The sequence below is a fragment of the Cetorhinus maximus genome, chromosome 5 (genome assembly GCF_964194155.1).
Source record: "Cetorhinus maximus chromosome 5, sCetMax3.hap1.1, whole genome shotgun sequence".
NCBI classification, from domain to species: Eukaryota; Metazoa; Chordata; class Chondrichthyes; order Lamniformes; family Cetorhinidae; genus Cetorhinus; species Cetorhinus maximus.
Genome location: NC_135883.1, coordinates 87,837,744 through 87,856,049, shown reverse-complemented (window position 1 = coordinate 87,856,049; position 18,306 = coordinate 87,837,744). Strand labels below are relative to the sequence as shown.

Sequence of the window (18,306 nt, the reverse complement as noted above, 5' to 3'; positions counted from 1 at the left end):
CCTCCAGCTCAATAACTCAGAGCAAAAGTTCCTGCAGCTACAATCACTTACTGCAGATGTGTTTTCCCTAGATCACAATGGTATCCAGAAGCTCCCACATCCTTCAATCACAGCACATCATCTGCCCTGCCATCTCCAATATGTGTTAATTAATTAATAATTGCTAATTAGTTAATTATAATCAATAAAGCTTACACCTCCCAATAGGTTTCAGTACTGCCAGTAAACTTTACAACACTGATAAAACATTACAGTACTTATAATGCTGATAAAACTAAGAATACCTGTTATGACACAGCCAATGGTAAATGCTGAGTTGTTCAAATCCCAGAGGGAAACTTGAAACAACTGTCATTACTAATTTTCAATTTGTATAAATTTTGAGATGTGTGCCTTGAATTCAGTGGTAATAAGACTACCAAGTCTTATAGGTTTTTTATAAAACTAAATGAAACATTTATTAAGAGAAATGATTTTAAGTACATACATTGATCTACAAATTGCTACTATGATAACTTCTAAATCCCCTAATCAATCTCAGTCCCAGTTACACTTTCGTTAAGGCAACAGTAAGACACATAGATTTTAAAAGACCCAGGGAAAGAAACATGAAACCCTGAACAAGTCAAATTCAAAGTGAATTCTCTTCACTACAATCCCTGGAGAACAGTAGCTTGAGGCAAAGATGCTGAAGGCTTTTTCACATTTGTAAGATCTTAAAAATGCCTTTCCTGACACACAGCTTTTACTCCTTCACACATATTTTCACCTTTGAATGCAAATACCCATTGCTTCATTATGTCTTTGGATTTTATCTTCCTGATAACAAAACCCTTTCATAGCACTAAGCTTTACCAGTAATCTTTGGGAAAAATAAACACACTGTTTCTAAACTTCACCTGGCTAGGCAATACATTTCACCCCTCCTTTGAAAACAATCTAGCCTGGTTTATTTCAAAATGAAAATGCTCCCTTGATACCTATGTTTCTAAACTTCCCCATGTTTATCTAATTAACATTTCAAACCTAACCTCTCTTCTTAAATCAAAGCATCCAGACTAATTCAATTAAGTTTTACACATACAGACACATATAGACAGATAGGCACATCCTACTATTACTCTATTTTACAATAAATTCCAATAACATTATGAGAATTATTATATCTTCTTGACATATCAGTTACTGGTTTACCTGCTCTTTCTGCTGCACCAAAGTGGAAATCAAATACAGGAGGCTGAAAAAGAGTAGAAGGAAAAAGCACACCCTCCCCGCCCTTCACAGAACTCCCCACTCAGCGCACTTTACTTCTTGCAGTAAACTTTACCTAAAGCACCTCTTTATCCCTACGCACCAAATTCCCACTTTGAGCCAAATTCCCAAATATATTGATTCAGTCTTTGTCTCATTCAAGCCAAAGCTTCTCCTCACTGACTGTGCGCCTCTTAGTCACCATGCAGGAAGTGGGTAGATAAATGTAATTAGGGCTAATTTTTCAGGTGGAAGGTAAACTACTTTGGATGGGCTAAATGGGCCATTTTTTGTAGTAATTTCTAGGTGCCTTAGATGAGGCAGACAAGTTCAGGAGAGTGTAACAAATGTGAGGGCAATAACATCTGAAGCATTTTGTTTGCATATGTCTTCATTTAAGGTTGCCCAGTTGCAGACTTCACTGAGTTGTCTACATATCACAAGAGACTTGGCCTTATTCACATCAATTTTAAAAGAGGCTGTCACACAACTGCTGCACATTGACCGAAAAATAACTTGGACTACAGGGAAGGATCAACCCTTTGCATGTGCATTAAATTTTTATGGAGTGATTTTGGATTAATACTTTAGGTGTCAAAGAGGTATACTTTGGATACTTAACTGCAATGTCGATTTAGCCCATGTTTAGCACAGCATAGTAAAGGTGTTGAACGGCATGCTTGGGACGGCCGCCTGGAGGATCTGTAAGAGGCTGACTGACAATTAAGTTGCCTGCTAGCACTCACTCAAGAGGTTGCATGCCATTTTGATGATCATTCTTCATTTAACGACCTCCCTTAACAGTAACCCCGCATTAGTGAACAAATTATTCCTGAGGATTTCGGCTGCTACTTAACAGCATGCTCAGTTTTCACTATTCAATTGCTAATTAAAGTCCACTGACTACAATGCATTTGGAGAGGACTTTTGAGATACATCGGGGGACTTTCTGGAAGATGAAGAGGAGAAGGACTATCAGAGCTGAGGCCTGGCTGGTGAGGCTGCACTGGAGATGGCACCCCCGCATGTGAAGTTACAGGCATAGACCATAATTTGTCTAAAGAGGAGCAGCAGCGCCCTGGGGAAGGTGAAGAGGATACCAGGCTGCCAGATACACATGTGCCACACTGATACAGGAGACTGTCATCTCTGGTCATTGTACATGTAACTGTCTGCACATCTTCCTTCCCTCTCATGTGCCACCTCTGATGAATCCTCCTTATATCTATGTCATGATGACAGGAAACTGTGACTGAGTGAGATCTACCAACAACTTCACCAGCTAACCACAGACATTTTGAACTGTTTAAAGAAGAACTGGTTTAAAAAAAAATACAAGAAAGGGCACTGATCAAAAAATGGTTGAATTGAGTCACCTGATGTCTGATCCTATAAAGTTGACCATTTCTCTGGAAAGTTTCTACATGAATTGTACTGTAGACCTGTTGCATGGAATTTTACACCTGGGAGGTGTCAATATCCACTTCAAACATGGACTCTCTTGAAAGGAGGGTACTAAAAATGCAAAGTTCTGGACTTTTAAAAATGCAAAGTGGGTGGAGAAGTGGCAAATGAAATTCAATCCAGAAAAGCATAATACATTTGTGGAGGGCAAAACAAGAAAGGGAATACTCAATAAATGGAAAGTTATTGTGAGGAGCTGAGGACACGAGAGACCTTGGAGTTCATGTCCATAAGTGCTTGAAGGCATAAGGGCAGGTGGACAAGGTGGTCAAGAAGGCACATTGAATGCTTCCCTTTATTAGGCAAAGTATTGAATACAAAAGCAGGGATGTAATGGAACTGTATGGGGAGAATTTTCTCCCCGTCAGGTGGGCTGGTCAGGGGCAGGCGCAGAGCTGATCACTGCCCATGATTGGCTGTGTGCCGCCATTTTATGTGGGTGGGCCAAATAAGGCCCACTAATTGTGACGCACACCCGGTAGCGCTCAGCGCTACCTGTGCGGGTGGGGGGAGGTGGGGGGAGGAGGGAGAGTCGGATTCTGCGCTCTTTCATGCACCTGCATGTGTCAAAGGTTTCAGAGATGAAAAGATCAAAAAATGGGATTACTTGGTCTGCAACAATGACTGCAAGACATGCTAATTGAATTCCTTTCTGGGAATGTACAGGCATGAGTTTTAAAAAAAAAGTTAATTCTCCCCAAGGCAGGAGAAAGGAACATCTGCACCATCTCAAAAAACACTGCTGGAAAAAAAGCAGTAAATCTCTCTCTCTCTCTTTCTCTCTCTCTTTCCCTTAAGTATTCAGCAGATCTGGCAGCATCAGTGAAGAGAGAAATTGTGTGTTCCTGGAAGATGAAGAAGAGGAGGGGTATCAGAGGTGAGACCCAGCTGGTGAAGCTGCATTGGAGATGGCACTCGCACATCTAAACTTACAGGTAGATAAACAGTTTCTTTATTTGCCGAGGCATAGAATATAAGAGCAGGGAGGTTATGCAGGAACTGTATAAAATGCTGGTTAGGCTACAGCTAGAGTATTGCGTGCAGTTCTGGAATCCACATTATAGGAAGGATGTGATTGCACTAGAGAGAGTGCAAAGGAGATTTATCAGGATGTTGCCTGGGCTGGAGAGTTTTAGTTATGAGGAGAGATTGGATAAACTGGGGTTATTTTCCCTGGAGCAAAGGAGATTGAGGAGGGGACATGATTGAGGTGTATAAAATTATGAGGGGCATAGATAGGGTAGACAGGAAGGAACTTTTCCCCTTGGTGGAGGGATCAATAACCAGGGGGCATAGATTTAAGGTAAGGGGTAGGAGGTTTAGAGGGGATGTGGGGAAGAATTCTTTTACCCAGAGGGTGGTGGGAATCTGGAACTCACTGCCTGAAAGGGTGGTAGAGGCAGAAACCCTAACATTTAAGAAGTATTTGGATGTGCACTTGCGATGCCATGGCATACAAGGCTATGGGCCTAGTGCTGAAAAATGGGATTAGAATAGTTCGGTACTTGCTTGACTAGCGCAGACTCGATGGGCTGAAGGGCCTTTGTTCTGTGCTGTAAACCTCTATGGCTCTATGACTCTTCACAGATACTGCCAGACTTGCTGGGTATTTTCAGCATTTTCTGTTTTTATTTTGGATTTCTTGCATCCACAGTATTTTACTTTTCCATCAGTGTGTTTGCTTCACTTGGTGGATGTGTATGCTTAAACACTAAATGTCAGTACTTTATGTGCCTCAGTTGCCAGGACTCCTGCCTCTGAGTCACCACATTGTGAGTTCAAGCCCAACTCCAGAACTTGGAACACAAATCCAGGCTAAAACCTAGACTGAAAGAGTACTGCACTGTTGGAGGTGCTGTCTTTCAGACGAGATGTTAACTGAGGTCCTATCTGCCCTCCCAGCTGGATGGAAAGGAACCTATGACACGACTTTGAAGAAGAACTGTGTTCCTCTCCGCAGACGCTGCCAGACCTGCTGAGTTTTTCCAGGTATTTTTATTTTTGTTTTGAAGAAGAACATCTCTCCTGGTTTGCTTGCATCAGAAATCTATGTCTATATCTTTTCGTCAACATGGTAACCTACATTTTCTGATCAGACAGAAGATGGAACAAAAGTGGGTGGTACACGAACCTCAACAACCCCCAGTGGTCGATCCAGCTGTATTTCGAGAGTCTGCCTGCTTTATCATGACATGGGCAAGCTCCCGGCACAGCAAATGCCTGTGAATGGAAACTCCCCTGTTAAAGACTGGGGAACTAAGTGCTGCCAATACGGGTTGATCGAATTGTAAGGGATTATTGCAATCTGTAGGGTTTGCACAACTCTTCCCACCAAAGAGGCATGGCCATGGAACAGGCTTCACTCTTGTTACCCCCTTGCCTTCATTTCCGCTTCCCTTTCCCGTTCAGTACTATCCATTTCTGCCTTGTCTTCACCCCTCATTGCTACCCATTTCCTTTCCATCTCCCGTTCGCTTTGCTTTTTCCTCGGTGTTGTTGCTAATGGAAATGATTCCAGCTATCGTGGACAGTAATTTCTGGTGAAAAATTGTGCCTACAGTGTGTAATACACATAATGCAGATGCATTAGAATAAGAAACAGGCCGTGAGCATTACCACTCAATTTCAAACGGCCCTTTTCTCCGATCTCGATGTTTTCTTTAAACTGAACGATAGATGTCGCTGATACCATCACAACTGTCCAGAACTCTCATTAATTCATTCCATTGCCGTACTGGATTTATCACAATTGACTGAGATTCACTCCTTTCAAATATATATATATAACCTCGGACACAAGCAATCGGATTCAATCGTTGCAAATATGCAATACTGATTTTGAGTTAACTCGAATTAAATGCCATCATTACTTGAGGAAAAAAACAAGTGCATCACACAATAATTGAAAACGTGGAACAGGTCTTTAGCGCCAGCACTCAGATTTGCTTATGGCAACTGTGCTAAAGTGTTCACAAATAAGGCACAGATTTTACCCGGTAGGACAGAAAAATTTAGATCGCTTCAGTTTCCACTCAAAAGGGTAACTAGTGAACTGGAAAAATACAATTTGTGACGGTGACCAGGCGCTATGATTCGAAACGCAATGGAGACAATGATAGGGAACAGATTCCTCGTTTTAATCACAATCTCTTTATTTTCAGTGTTTTGTTCTTTTCACTGTTCTATGCCACTTTTTTTCCGCTCGAATTCCTTTTTGTGAAATTTTCCATTGCTTCGATCACAGTCGATGAGAGGCAATTTATCTTATCCGCTCTTGGGTACGCCCCGCCCATGACTCTGCCCACCAAGGCTCTGTATATAGGGGCTATCGCACCAAACTGGACCACGGGCTTAGCAATTTCTCCGCCAGCAGGCTCGTCAGTTCCAACTTTGACGCTAGTTCTCAACGTGAAATCTCTTCCTCCACTCTCCAGTACCGTCACCATGGTCGATGCTTTTGTTGGGACCTGGAAGCTCGTTGAAAGTGATAATTTCGATGCATACATGAAAGCTTTGGGTAAGCAGCGCATGTTAACCTGTTTAAATACTTGGGGCTCAATCTAAACCTTCTGTCTGGAGTGGGAGCCAGAAAGGATGGCCAAATGTTGTGGAGATATGTGCTTGAAATTAACGCGTTTAGGCTTTGATTACCCTGCAAATAATCCATATTAGAGCTAAATTACAGGGCATGCCTTGGTATTATTATTTTCTCCTGTTTTTGCGAACGCAGTGGAGCTAGTCGTTATTTCACTGTGATCAAAGAGCAATAACTCGTGCAATTTCTGTATTTTTGGCAGGTGTGAGCTTTGCGACTCGACAAGTTGGGAATGTTACCAAACCGACGATTATCATCAGTAAAGAGGAGGATAAAGTGGTGCTGAAGACCCAGAGTACCTTTAAAAATACCGAAATCAGTTTCAAACTTGGGGATGAATTTGACGAGACCACACCAGATGACCGAAACTGCAAAGTAAGTTGAGAAAATGCTGCGCCATGAGTTTTTCAGTGTGCATTAGGAGCGGATGAGGCACTGGGAATAATGAAAGTGCTCCCTAAATAACTTTTCTTTTTCCCCCTAGTCCATTCTCCAGGTTAGGTGGTACGGAAGTAAGCAGCGGTACTGCTGAAATATTGCACGTCCCAGTGTGACCCCACACCGTTATACGGGAAGGAGTATATTCTCGAACCTGGAATTAAATATTTACAGCTATATTAACAACTGAGGTGGCTGGCAATCGATGGCCTGCTAACTCTTTAACTAAGTAGGTTTACCGATCGATAATTCGTATTTTTGGTGTCAACAGACGACGGTGACGTTGAACGGTGACAAGCTTGTCCATGTCCAGAAGTGGGACGGAAAGGAAACAACTTTCACCAGGGAGATCAAGGATGGGAAGATGGTTATGGTACGTTAACCTGCGGTAACATTTCTGTAGTATTGCTTTTTCTGTGTGTGAGTGGCTTGAGTTGTGTTATTGAATTCTTTTTATGTTCAAACAGACTCTCACATTTGACGATATTGTTGCCGTTCGTACCTACGAGAAGGCATAACGTTCCGTGGGGAGGGAGTCCCGTGCCCCTGTCAGAACAATCGGGTCCGATTTATTGGACTCAGTGACACTATTAGAAATCTGGAGCGGCCCTTCCTCTGGCAGTTCTGTAACTTGCAGGGACTTCCATTGGGGGAACCAGTCCACCAACCTCTTTTATAACAAGATCCGAAATATTGCATTTAATGTTGTAAAGCTTAACAGAATAACAATTTTGTAATACCTGTGCATCACTTATCCACCTTTTTATTTTTTATAAAACGGAGTTCAGCTGTGGAAGGCCTGTGTTTTAGTCACAATGACAAGTTGGAACGGTTAATAAAAGTGTTGCTCTGGAACTGGCAGTTGTGGTGTTTCTTATGTTAACGGTAAATTTGTTTCAATATTAAAACATTGATCAGATCGTCATATCACTCGTAATACTCAACCTCCTCGCGTAGCTTGACTTTTTACAAAGGTTTTTATTGGGTTCTGTAGCCTTATTTTCGTGAAGTAGGTATAACGGGTGTTATACTGTAAGGTACTTAACATACATTAGTATATATTTTTAAGCCCATTGTGACTTAGCTGTTTCCTGCTTTCCTCAGATCAATTGAAGCGGCATCCAAGGCCTGGTTGCTGCAATTGTGCAAAAGGAAAGTGGTCTGATTGGATCCAAAGTCCAAAGCATAATACGTGTTTATTTAAAGATTATTTATTATTTGACATACTATTGGCATCATAATAATAACTAATGGTTAGTTAAGAAATTGTTCTCCAATTAATGATGAATAATGAAAGTAATAAAATTATAAAGTAATTTGTCCTTGGAGGGAAAAATAATGATTGATGTGCTCGGACGCTTACGTATGAATGTTGTGGATCGAACATTGTTCCCAGAGACTATAGGAATTCCTATATATATGAGAAAGCCACGCTTCAAATTTGCTTTGCAGAGACGCAGAACTTTTCCAGCTCTCCTCCCTGTTCAGGGTCAGCGCTCTCTGGTTGAAGCATTGTAACTGGATAACACCTATTTGCTATGTGCAGTGCTGAAGGGTGGTAGGGATTTTCAATCTAAACTATCGGAAATGCAACTTGCTCTAGATCAGTATATCTTAAAAAGTAAGGTAACACCACAAATACGAGTTTTTTAACATACATTTTTTTGAGAGCACGAAGAGCCTTCTTAAAACTAGTGAACTGAAACGGTGGAGCACAGTAAACAACTCGGCTGTTTATTTAAGCAGCTGCAGTTTACTTCAACTGAATTAAAACGAGCATTACAGGGACAGCCCAATCCTTTACATTTATGTACAAGTGGATTTTTTTATGTGCCTACAGCACATAAAAACAGGAGGGGAAGCAAAAGTTGTCGCAGATTTTAGAATGCAAAATGTAATCTAGGCTTCAGCATTTGACTGTTTAAGAATTATAACGACCGCATGGGCTCGAAGTCCTTTTTATGGTCGTTAATATCCCTCCTAACATTCCCTTAACATTAACATTGTTGCATGGTAGCTGTCAGCTCAATGCAGACTCTCCCACTTGTTCAATGACCGCATCAGAACGTGGTCGGGAGCGACGTCGGTCACGTGCTTCCGCTCAGCTGTGTGCTGAGGCAGCGATGGACGCGAGGCTAGTGCTTGTGTTTTGGTGCTTCTCCTGCAGTTTGTTTGTGTTCACTCCAAGTGCCTTCGCTTTCACCGCTGCCTTTCTTCGGAAAAGTACCGGAGTCAGGGCCGCAGGTGAGTTGCCGCTGTTCCGGGGACCGCGATTTAAAGGAATGGAAGAAGTATTTGCTAGTTTTTGGAGTGAAGGTGCCTTACTTTCGCTGTTCCCCCCCACTATCCAGTTCAAACTCATTGCTGATTTATTGTGGCTAGAATAACAATGATCAGATAATCAATCCTACGGAGTGCTGCTATTCCCTGGATCTATGTTGGGAGATCATTGTTGTCTTTTTATGTCATGTTAATGTAGAAGCATAGGTAAGGTGTGCTTTTTGTTTTGGAACGAGTCGATAATTCACCGATTGAAGTCCGATTTGTTACAAAATAACCTGAGAAGATGTTGCTATTTGTTTGACGAAAATGGTTTCTGCCTCAGAAGGAAACTTCAAAAAAAGTTTGTTGTTTAGTGGCTGATCCGGAAATAACAACAGTGGGAAGGGGTAGGGCGATATATTTGAGTGACGCACAGCAGGCGAGATGGAGAGGGAGGGAAATCATGCACGACATAGAGGCCATTCGGCCTCTGGCTTTCATACCTGCTCTCTGCAAGAGCAACCCAGTCCGTCCTATTCCCCCACTCTTTGCCCATAGTCCTGCATTTGGTTTCTCTAAAGGCGAATATCTAATTCCCTTCTATAAGCCACATTGAGCCTGCCCCCACCACACTCTGTCGGTGCATTCCAGATACTAACCACTTTGTAAAAAATATGTTTTTCCTCATGTTGCCCTTGATTTTTTTTTGATCTTTACTATAAATCAGTGTCCCCTGTTTTTCAAACCTGCCAATGGAAATAGTTTCTGTGTCGTTCCTGCTCCACCCACTCCACCGTCCTCCCCATTATTTTGAACATCTCTGTCAAATCTCTTGTCAATGTTTTCTTCTTCAAGGAGAAACACATAGCTTCTCCAGTCAATCCATGTGACTGAAGTCCCTCATCCCTGGGACCGTCCTCATAAATCTTTTCTGCACCTTCTAAAAGCCTTCACATCCTTCCTAAAGGGTGGTGGACACAGTACTCCAGTTGGGGCTGAACCAGTGTTTTCTAAATGTTCATCATAACATACTTACTTTTGTACCTCATGCCTCTATTTGTAAAACCCAGGATCCTGTATGTCTTTTTGACCACTTTTTCAACTTGTCCTGCCTCCTTCAAGAATTTGAGCACATAAGCTCCCAGGTTTCTGGGCTCTTGTACCCTCTTTAGAATTGCACCCTTTATTTATATTGCCTTTCCTTGATTTTTCTGTCAAAGGTCAGAGGCTAGGAATCCTGTGGCAAGTACATACGAACATACCAAATAGGAGCAGAAGTAGGCCATTTGGCCTCTGTTTGTGTTTTGAATTCCACATTCCCATCTACCCCGATAACCTTTTATTTCCCTTGCCTAACAAGAATCTATCTACCTCCACCTTAAAAATATTCAATGACCCCACCTCCACCGCCTTCGGAGGCAGAGAGTTCTGCCATTGTCCTGTCCTGCCATTGTTACTAATGTTATTTAGTTAACTTAATTTAATTACTCGCTTAATTAACTTAGAATAATTCCTGTGTATGCCACACCTCTTTCCCCTGTGCACCGAATTCCCATGTGAACCTAATTCGCTACTCACTCAGTCTCTGCCTCACTCTGGCACTCAGTCTCCTCACGCGCCCCTTACGAAGAATAACTCACCACCTGACTCCCCAAAGCCTATCCACCATCTACAAAGCACAAGTCAGGAGTGTAATGGAATGCTCTCCACTTGTCTGGATGAATGTAGCTCCAACAACACTCAAGAAGCTTGACACCATCCAGGACCAAGCAGCCCACTTGATTGGCACCACGTCCACAAACATTCACTCTCTCCACTACTGATGCACAGTGGCAGCACTGCAGGAACCCACCAAGGCTCCTTAGACAGCACTATCCAAACCCATGACCACTACCACCTAGAAGGACAAGGGCAGCAGACACATTGGAACACCACCTCCAAGACACTCAACATCTTGACTTGGAACTATATTGTGATTCCTTCACTGTCGCTGCGTCAAAACCCTGGAACTCCCTCACTAACAGCACTGTGGGTGTACCTACACCACATGGACTGCAGTGGTTCAAGAAGGCAGCTCACCACCACCTGTTCAAGGGCAATTAGGGATGGGAAATAAATGCTGGCCCAGCCAGCAAAGCCCACATCCCATGAACAAATAAAAAAAAATGTATCACCACATTTCTCTGCATTAAATATAATCTGCCACATGTCTACTCATTCCAGCAGCCCATCTATGTCCTTTTGAAGCCTACCGCTATCCTCTTCAGAATTCAGAATACTTCCAAATTTTGAAGTTGCACCCCAAGTCCAGGTCATTAGAATGGATCATGAAAAGCAATGGTCCTGGGGAAATCACTGTATACCTTCCTTCAGTCTGAAAAACAATCAGTCAAGATGACTCTCTTGTTTCCTGTCACTCAACCAACTTTTTATCCACGCTGCCACTATCCCTTTTATTCCATGGGCTTAATATTTGCTGACAGACCTGTTACGTGGCACCTTATCAAACCCTCTTGGAAGACGATATACACCACATCAACCCATTACCTCAGCAACGCTCTCTGTTACCTCATCAAAGTAATAAGTAAGTTAAGCACAATTTGCTTTTGACAAATCTATATCAATTTTCTTTAATTAATCCATGCTTGTCTGAGTGACTGTTAATTTTGACCCAGATTATCATTTCCATAAGTGTCCCCACCACCAAGGGTAAACTGGCTGGCCTGCAGTTACTGGATTTTTCCTTACGCTCTCTTTTTTGAACACGGGTTTAACATTTGCAATTCTCCAGTCCTCTGGCACCACCCTCATATCTAAGGATTGGAAGATTATGGCCAATAGCTCCAGAATTTCCAGCCTCCCTACTTGCAGCATCCTCGTAAGCACCCCAACCAGTCCTGTTGACTTATGAACTTTAAGTACAGTCAGAATTTCTAATCACCCCTCTTTATCAATTTTTAGCCATCCAGTGTCTCAACTAACCTCCTCTTACATCGTGACTTGGCAGCGCCTTCTTCCTTGGTAGACAGATGCAGAGTGCTAATTTAATACCTTAGCCATGTCTTCCACCCCTGTGCGTACATACGAATTAGAAGTAGGCTGCTCGGCCCCTCGAGCCTGCTCCACCATTCATTAAGATCATGACTGATATAATTTTAACCTCAGCTTCACATTCCTCCCTACCCCTGATAACCTTTCATCCCCTTGATTATCAAAAATCTATGTACTTATGCCTTAAAGATATTCAAAGACTCTTGCTTCCATCGCCTTTTGAGGAAAGGAATTCCAAAGACTCACAACTCTGAGAGAGAAAAAAAAAAATCCTCATCTCCAGCTTAAATGGGCAATCTCTTATTTTTAAACATTGATCCCTGGGCCTAGATTCTCCCAATAAGAGGGAGCATCCTTTCCACATCCACCATGTTAAGTCCTTTCAGCACCTTATATGTTTCGATCAAGTCGCCTCCTACTCTTCTAAACTCCAGCGGATATAACCCTAGCCTGTCCAACCTTTCCTCATAAGACAATCCATCCATTTCAGGTATTAGTCTAGTAAACCTTCTCTGAACTGCTTCCAATACGTTTACATCTTTCCTCAAATAAGGAGACAAATACTGTACACAGTACTCCAGATGTGGTCTCACCAATGCCCTGTATAACTGAAGCATAACTTACTCTTCTGTTCAGTTCCCCTTGCAATAAACGATAACATTCTATTAGCTTTCTTAATTGCTTGCCTTACCTGCATACTAACCTTTTGTCATTCATGTACTAGGACACCCAGATCCCTCTACGTAGATCCCCTTTTTTGGTCTCTAACCTTCACTTACTACCATTTTATAATTTATATGCCCATACAAGACTCGGATATCCTTTTATGTTAGCTGCCAGTCCATTCTCATATTCTCTTTTTGCTGCTCTTATGTCCTTTTTCACTTTCCTCTGAACTTTCTATATTCAGCTTGGTGCTCACATATTATCAACCCATCTCTCATACACAGTCTTTTGCTTCATCTTACTCTTTATCTCTTTCATCATACAGGGAATATACCTCAACTGTACTCGCATTCTCATCTTTAGTTCAGTTTTGCTTGACAATCTTTGATCCCAATTTGCTTTGGTCAGATCTGTTCTCGCCCAACTGAAATTAGCTCTTCCTCACTTAAGTATTTTTACTTTGGATTGCTCCTTTCCAATACTCACCTAAGCCTTATGATGCTATAAACATTGTTCCCTTTTGGTCTCCTGCTGACACTTGACCCAGCTTATTTCCAGAAACAGATCCAGCAATGCCTCTCCTTCCTCATTGGACTGAAAACATACTGCTCAAGAAAATTCCCCTAAACACACTTCAGAAACTCTTCCTCTTTGCTCTTTACACTATTCCTATCCTAGTCTATAATTTGAATAATTAAAGTCCTCCGTTACTACTACTCTATAGTTCTTGCACCTCTCTGTAAGTTTGCTCCCTTATATCTTTCCCACTGGTTGGTGGTCTATAGAATACACCTTGTAGTGTAATGCTACTTCTATTGTTTCTTAACTCTAATTAAATAGATTCTGCCATTAACCCTCCCTAGGACATTTCCCTCTCCAGCACTTCAATATTTTTCTTGATTAATATTTCCACCCCTCCCCGTTTCTTTCCTTCATGGACACCTGGAATATTTAATACACAGACCTGCCTTTTTTGAGGCAGTTCTCCATTGTCACCAAAGCATCATATTTCCATGTGGTTCTCTGCACCTGCAGCTCACCAATCTTATTTACCACAATTCCTGCGTTGACATACATTTGCTGTAATCTAAATCTAGAGCTTATTGCACTCCCTCGCACTCTGATCTACCTAATACCTCACCATTTCTTAATCTAGTGCTATCTGCCTCTCCCAATTCTTTATGCACCGTGTTTCTCCTCTCTAATGCTGCATACTGGTTACCATTCTGCTGCCAAATTGGTTTAATCCCTCCCCAATCTTTAGCCAACCATCCCGTGAGGACATTGGTCTCCTGAGGTTCTGTTGAGGTGCAACATATTTGGCCTGTACAGCTCCCACTTCCCCCAGAACTATTCCCATTGTCCCAGAAATCTAAAGGCCTCCCTCCTTCACCATTTCTTCAGTCATGCATTTATCTGCTGTGTCCTCTTATTTCTACGCTGGGAATAATTCAGAAATCACTACCTTTGTGGCCCTGCTGCTAGTCTCCTTCCTCGCCTTCTAATAACTACCTGCAGGTGATGGGGAGACGGTGACATTATGGTAATGTCAGTGGACTAGTAATCCAGAGGCTCAGGCTAATGCTCTGGGGACACAGGTTCAAATCTCACCGTGGCAGCTATGGAATTTAAATTCAATTAATAAACCTGGAATTGAAAGCTAGTGACCATGAAACTATCATCAATTGCTGTAAAAACCCACCTGGTACTTTAGAGAAGGAAATCTGCCATCCTTACCTCGCCTGGGTCCAAACCTATGAAATGTGGTTGACTGCCCTCTGAAGTACAAGCCACTCATTTCAATGGCAATTAGGGCTAAGCAACAAAATTCTGGCCTTGCCACTGATGACCACATAACATGAAAGAATAATTTTTTTTTTAAAAAAGGGACCTAATCCCTTTTTCTACCTATGTCATTGGTACCATGACCTCTGGCTGTTCACTTTTCATCCTCAGATTGCCCTGTATCAGCTCAGTAACATCCTTGATCCTGGCAACAGGGAAGCAAAATACCATCCTGGAATTATGTCAGTGACCGAGAAATGCCTGCCTGTTGCCTTTACTATAGAATCCCCTATGACTATTACTTTCCAAATCTTTCTTACATCCTGCCTCTACAGCTCAGCCACCCATGGTGCCATGGACCTGGCTGCCCTTTCACCATATCCAGGACTGAATCCAGTTGGAGAGCAAGATGCACTTGGGGGACTCTTGCCCTATCTGCCTGATCCTACTTGTCTATTTGGCGGTCACCCATTCCCTCTCTTTAGCTGTGAAGTAATCATCTCTTGAAATCTGCTATCCATAAAAATTCTCAAACCTTGTGGATACACCATAGTGATGTCAATTACTGCTCAAGCAGGAAAATTGTCCTGGAGTTCCCACATAGAGCAGGATGTACATTCTACAGGACTGAGGTGCCTTGCCATGTCTCTATTTATTAGAATAATAATCTTATCGGAAATTAAACATGAGACTTTTAAAACAACTTAAGAATTAACATCTAAAATGTATCTTTCTTTAAAACCTAATTTAATTATCCTTACTCCTTATCTTAGATCCTTACCTTAATACTTAGTTAGTCTCAATCACAATGTAAGTTTCCTTGGGTTCTGCTGCTTCTTTGCTGATTTAAATCCAATCTCACTCTTTTTCAATTGCAGTCTGGGTTGGATTGCTCTCGCTTTGCTCTCATGCCTTCTGGATGATACATGGATGATACTCCAGAATTGCTTATTGTTGTGGCAATTTTAGAACAAAGGAATTGCTAGATGAAAAATGCCAAAGGCTATCTAGTGCAGACCTGTTTGGTTAAAGGAACCCTTTCCGAATGGATTTGGTATCACAGACACCCCTCTTCAAATTTATAATACAATAAACTTTTTGCACATTTACATATCTGAAATTAACTTCATTAGTGTCTTGTTAAAGGACTTGCATGAAATTTTGTTAGGGCTTTACAAAACTGTGAGCATTGATATAATTGTTGTAGAAGCTTTGTATTTTCGCTTCAGCGTAAAGGCAATTTTACAGGTTCACAAGCATGCCTGTTCACTATACCACACCTCTTCCTGGAGTGAGAATTGGCTAGGTGTCTCTTGTTGGGTATCCTGACACTCTTTCCGGTGTAATCCTCTACCTCCTGCTTACCTGTTGCTCAGCTGCTGGGTATTTCAGGGTTTATTTTCCCCCTTCCCCTTCTGTTAATTATTAGCTGGTCTGCCCTAAAATATCGCTGAAATGTTATTTGGTGTGTGCCATTTCTACCATTGTGTCACTGCCAGTAATGGTGAATGGCTGGCAGTGTGCACCAGACCCACGCCATTGCAGAAATGGTTTCCCATTCATATAATTTTGCGGACCCTTTGAAAGTCTCTTAGGACCCACACAGGTCCACAGACTCCAGTTTGAGAACCGCTGATCTCGTCCCTTTAGAATCTTACGCAATAATCAAAGTACCTCTCATTCTTCTCTTTTCCCAATGAGAAAATGCCTCACACATAATGACTCCTCATTCTCCTGGTTGCTTTCTCTTTATCTCTTCAATAGCTCCAATATCTATTACTATATACAGTATTCTAAACGCAGTCACACCAGTGATTTATAAAGGCCTAGGATTACCTCACTCACTTCAGTAAGGACCTTTTAATACATAACATTTAGAAGTGGGTATACAGTAAAGTGGTGTGTAGTCAGGAAGAATATTCCACAGATAATATTCACTTTTGACACCTGTCATTGGTCCATTTTACAGTTTCTTTTCAATAGAATATGTCACATTCTTTAGTGACCTTTGTGGAAATGGATGTGCTTCGAGATGTAAGACGTATACTGCTTAGCGACCAAAAGGAAGAAAAACCTGCTGGCAGAAAAGTGAATTGAGCCCAACATAATTAGAATATGTAGGGCAGTTGCTCAGCAACATGGCTTTTCTTCAAATTCTGCATGAAAGAATAGCGAGTGCAGCACTACCAACTGAATGGCTGCTGCATTTTGGTGCCAGGAGAATAAGCCCTTCTACCACTTTTGAAGACAGCAATTGCAAGAAGTGTGCTGGACAATGTAGGAAACCATTAAAAACGCAATGAAAATCTGAATGGTTGAAGGTGGAAAGGCACAGAGGTTCGAAGGTTGAAGGCACAAAATTGTTAGTGCAATTTTGGGCCAATGCTTCCTATTTTTAAACTTTGCATTAAAATTCCTCATCAGTCACACTGCTGCATGTAGCCCTCACTTCATTAAACTCCATCCAACTCCATACCTATTCACAGTGACTCTCTCTGTTCAATGGGATGTCTAAAATTGTATTTTATACAACATAGTGATTGGGCCACAGTTTTAGACACCACATCGATGAATGCACCATAACTATTGGAAGCAATTCTGAGGGACAGAGTTAATCTACACTTGGAGAGGCAGGGATTAATCAAGGTCAGTCAGCATGGTTTTGTTAAGGGGAAGTCATGTCTGACCAATTTGATTGAATTTTTTGAATAAGTGACCAAGTGTGTAAATGAGGGCAATGCATTTGACGTAGTCTTCTTGGACTTCAGCAAGGCTTTTGATAAGATCTTGCATGGGAGACTGATAACGAAGGTCAGAGTCCATGGGATCGAAGGTAATTTGGCAAATTGGATCCAGAATTGGCTGAGTGGCAGGAAGCAGAGGGTGATGGTCAAGGAATGTTTTTGTGACTGGCTGCCTGTGTCCAGTGGGGTTCCACAGGGATCAGCATTGGGTCCCGTGCTGTTTGTGGTATATATAAACGATTTAGACTTGAATGTAGGAGGGTTGATCAGTAAGTTCGCGGATGACACGAAAATTGGTGGGGTGGTAAATAGTGAGGAGGATAGCCTTGGATTACAGGCGGATATGGATAGGCTGATCAGTGGCAAATGGAATTTAATGCGGATAAGTGTGAGGTGATGCACTTGGGCAGGACAAACAAGGCACGGGAACTCACGATGAATGGTAGGACCCTGGGAAGTACCGAGGATCAGAGGGACCTTGGTGTGCATGTCCACCGGTCTCTTAAGGTAGAGGGACAGGTAGAGAAGGTGGTTAAGAAGGCATATGGAATACTTTCCTTTGATATCCGAGGCATAGAATACAAGAGCAGTGAGGTTATGCTGGAACTGTATAAAATGCTGGTTAGGCCACAGCTAGAATATTGCGTGCAGTTCTGGAATCCACATTATAGGAAGGATGTAATTGCACTAGAGAGTGCAGAGGAGATTTACCAAGATGTTGCCTGGGCCGGAGAGTTTTAGTTATGAGGAGAGATTGGATAAACTGGCGTTATTTTCCCTGGAGCAGAGGAGATTAAGGGGCGACATGATTGAATAGTTAGGTACTTGTTTGACTGGCACAGACTCAATGGGCTGAAGGGCCTTTTTCTGTGCTGTAGACTTCTATGACTCTATGACTTCTCTTTATTGCTATCTGCTGTTATGAATAATACAATTGGGTCTAGAAAGACATATTGAAGTGCAGAGGGTCAGACAGACATAGCAGGAAGAAAACTTGATTGGGTCATAAAGATTAAACAGAATGGAGCAATTGAGGGAAGGTTCTTCCTC

The 18,306-nt window shown here is 42.0% G+C and overlaps 2 protein-coding genes across 2 annotated transcripts in view; both read left to right on the top strand.

Annotated features, from left to right (window-relative positions):
- The first annotated feature begins 6,049 nt into the window (after nt 1–6,049).
- fabp7b (fatty acid binding protein 7, brain, b) lies at nt 6,050–7,603 on the top strand. Its single transcript, XM_078542160.1, has 4 exons — nt 6,050–6,232; nt 6,513–6,685; nt 7,020–7,121; nt 7,216–7,603. Exons 1-4 carry the CDS (start codon nt 6,160–6,162, stop codon nt 7,264–7,266), a joined length of 399 nt encoding a protein of 132 aa, XP_078398286.1. The 5' UTR covers nt 6,050–6,159; the 3' UTR covers nt 7,267–7,603.
- A 1,210-nt stretch (nt 7,604–8,813) lies between these two features.
- Nucleotides 8,814–18,306, top strand: part of smpdl3a (sphingomyelin phosphodiesterase acid like 3A) — a 45,982-nt gene continuing 36,489 nt past the window's right edge. The window contains exon 1 of the mRNA XM_078542159.1: nt 8,814–8,992. Within this exon, the coding sequence (XP_078398285.1) occupies nt 8,872–8,992 (121 nt within the window). The 5' untranslated portion in view covers nt 8,814–8,871. The remainder of the gene's footprint in view (nt 8,993–18,306) is intronic.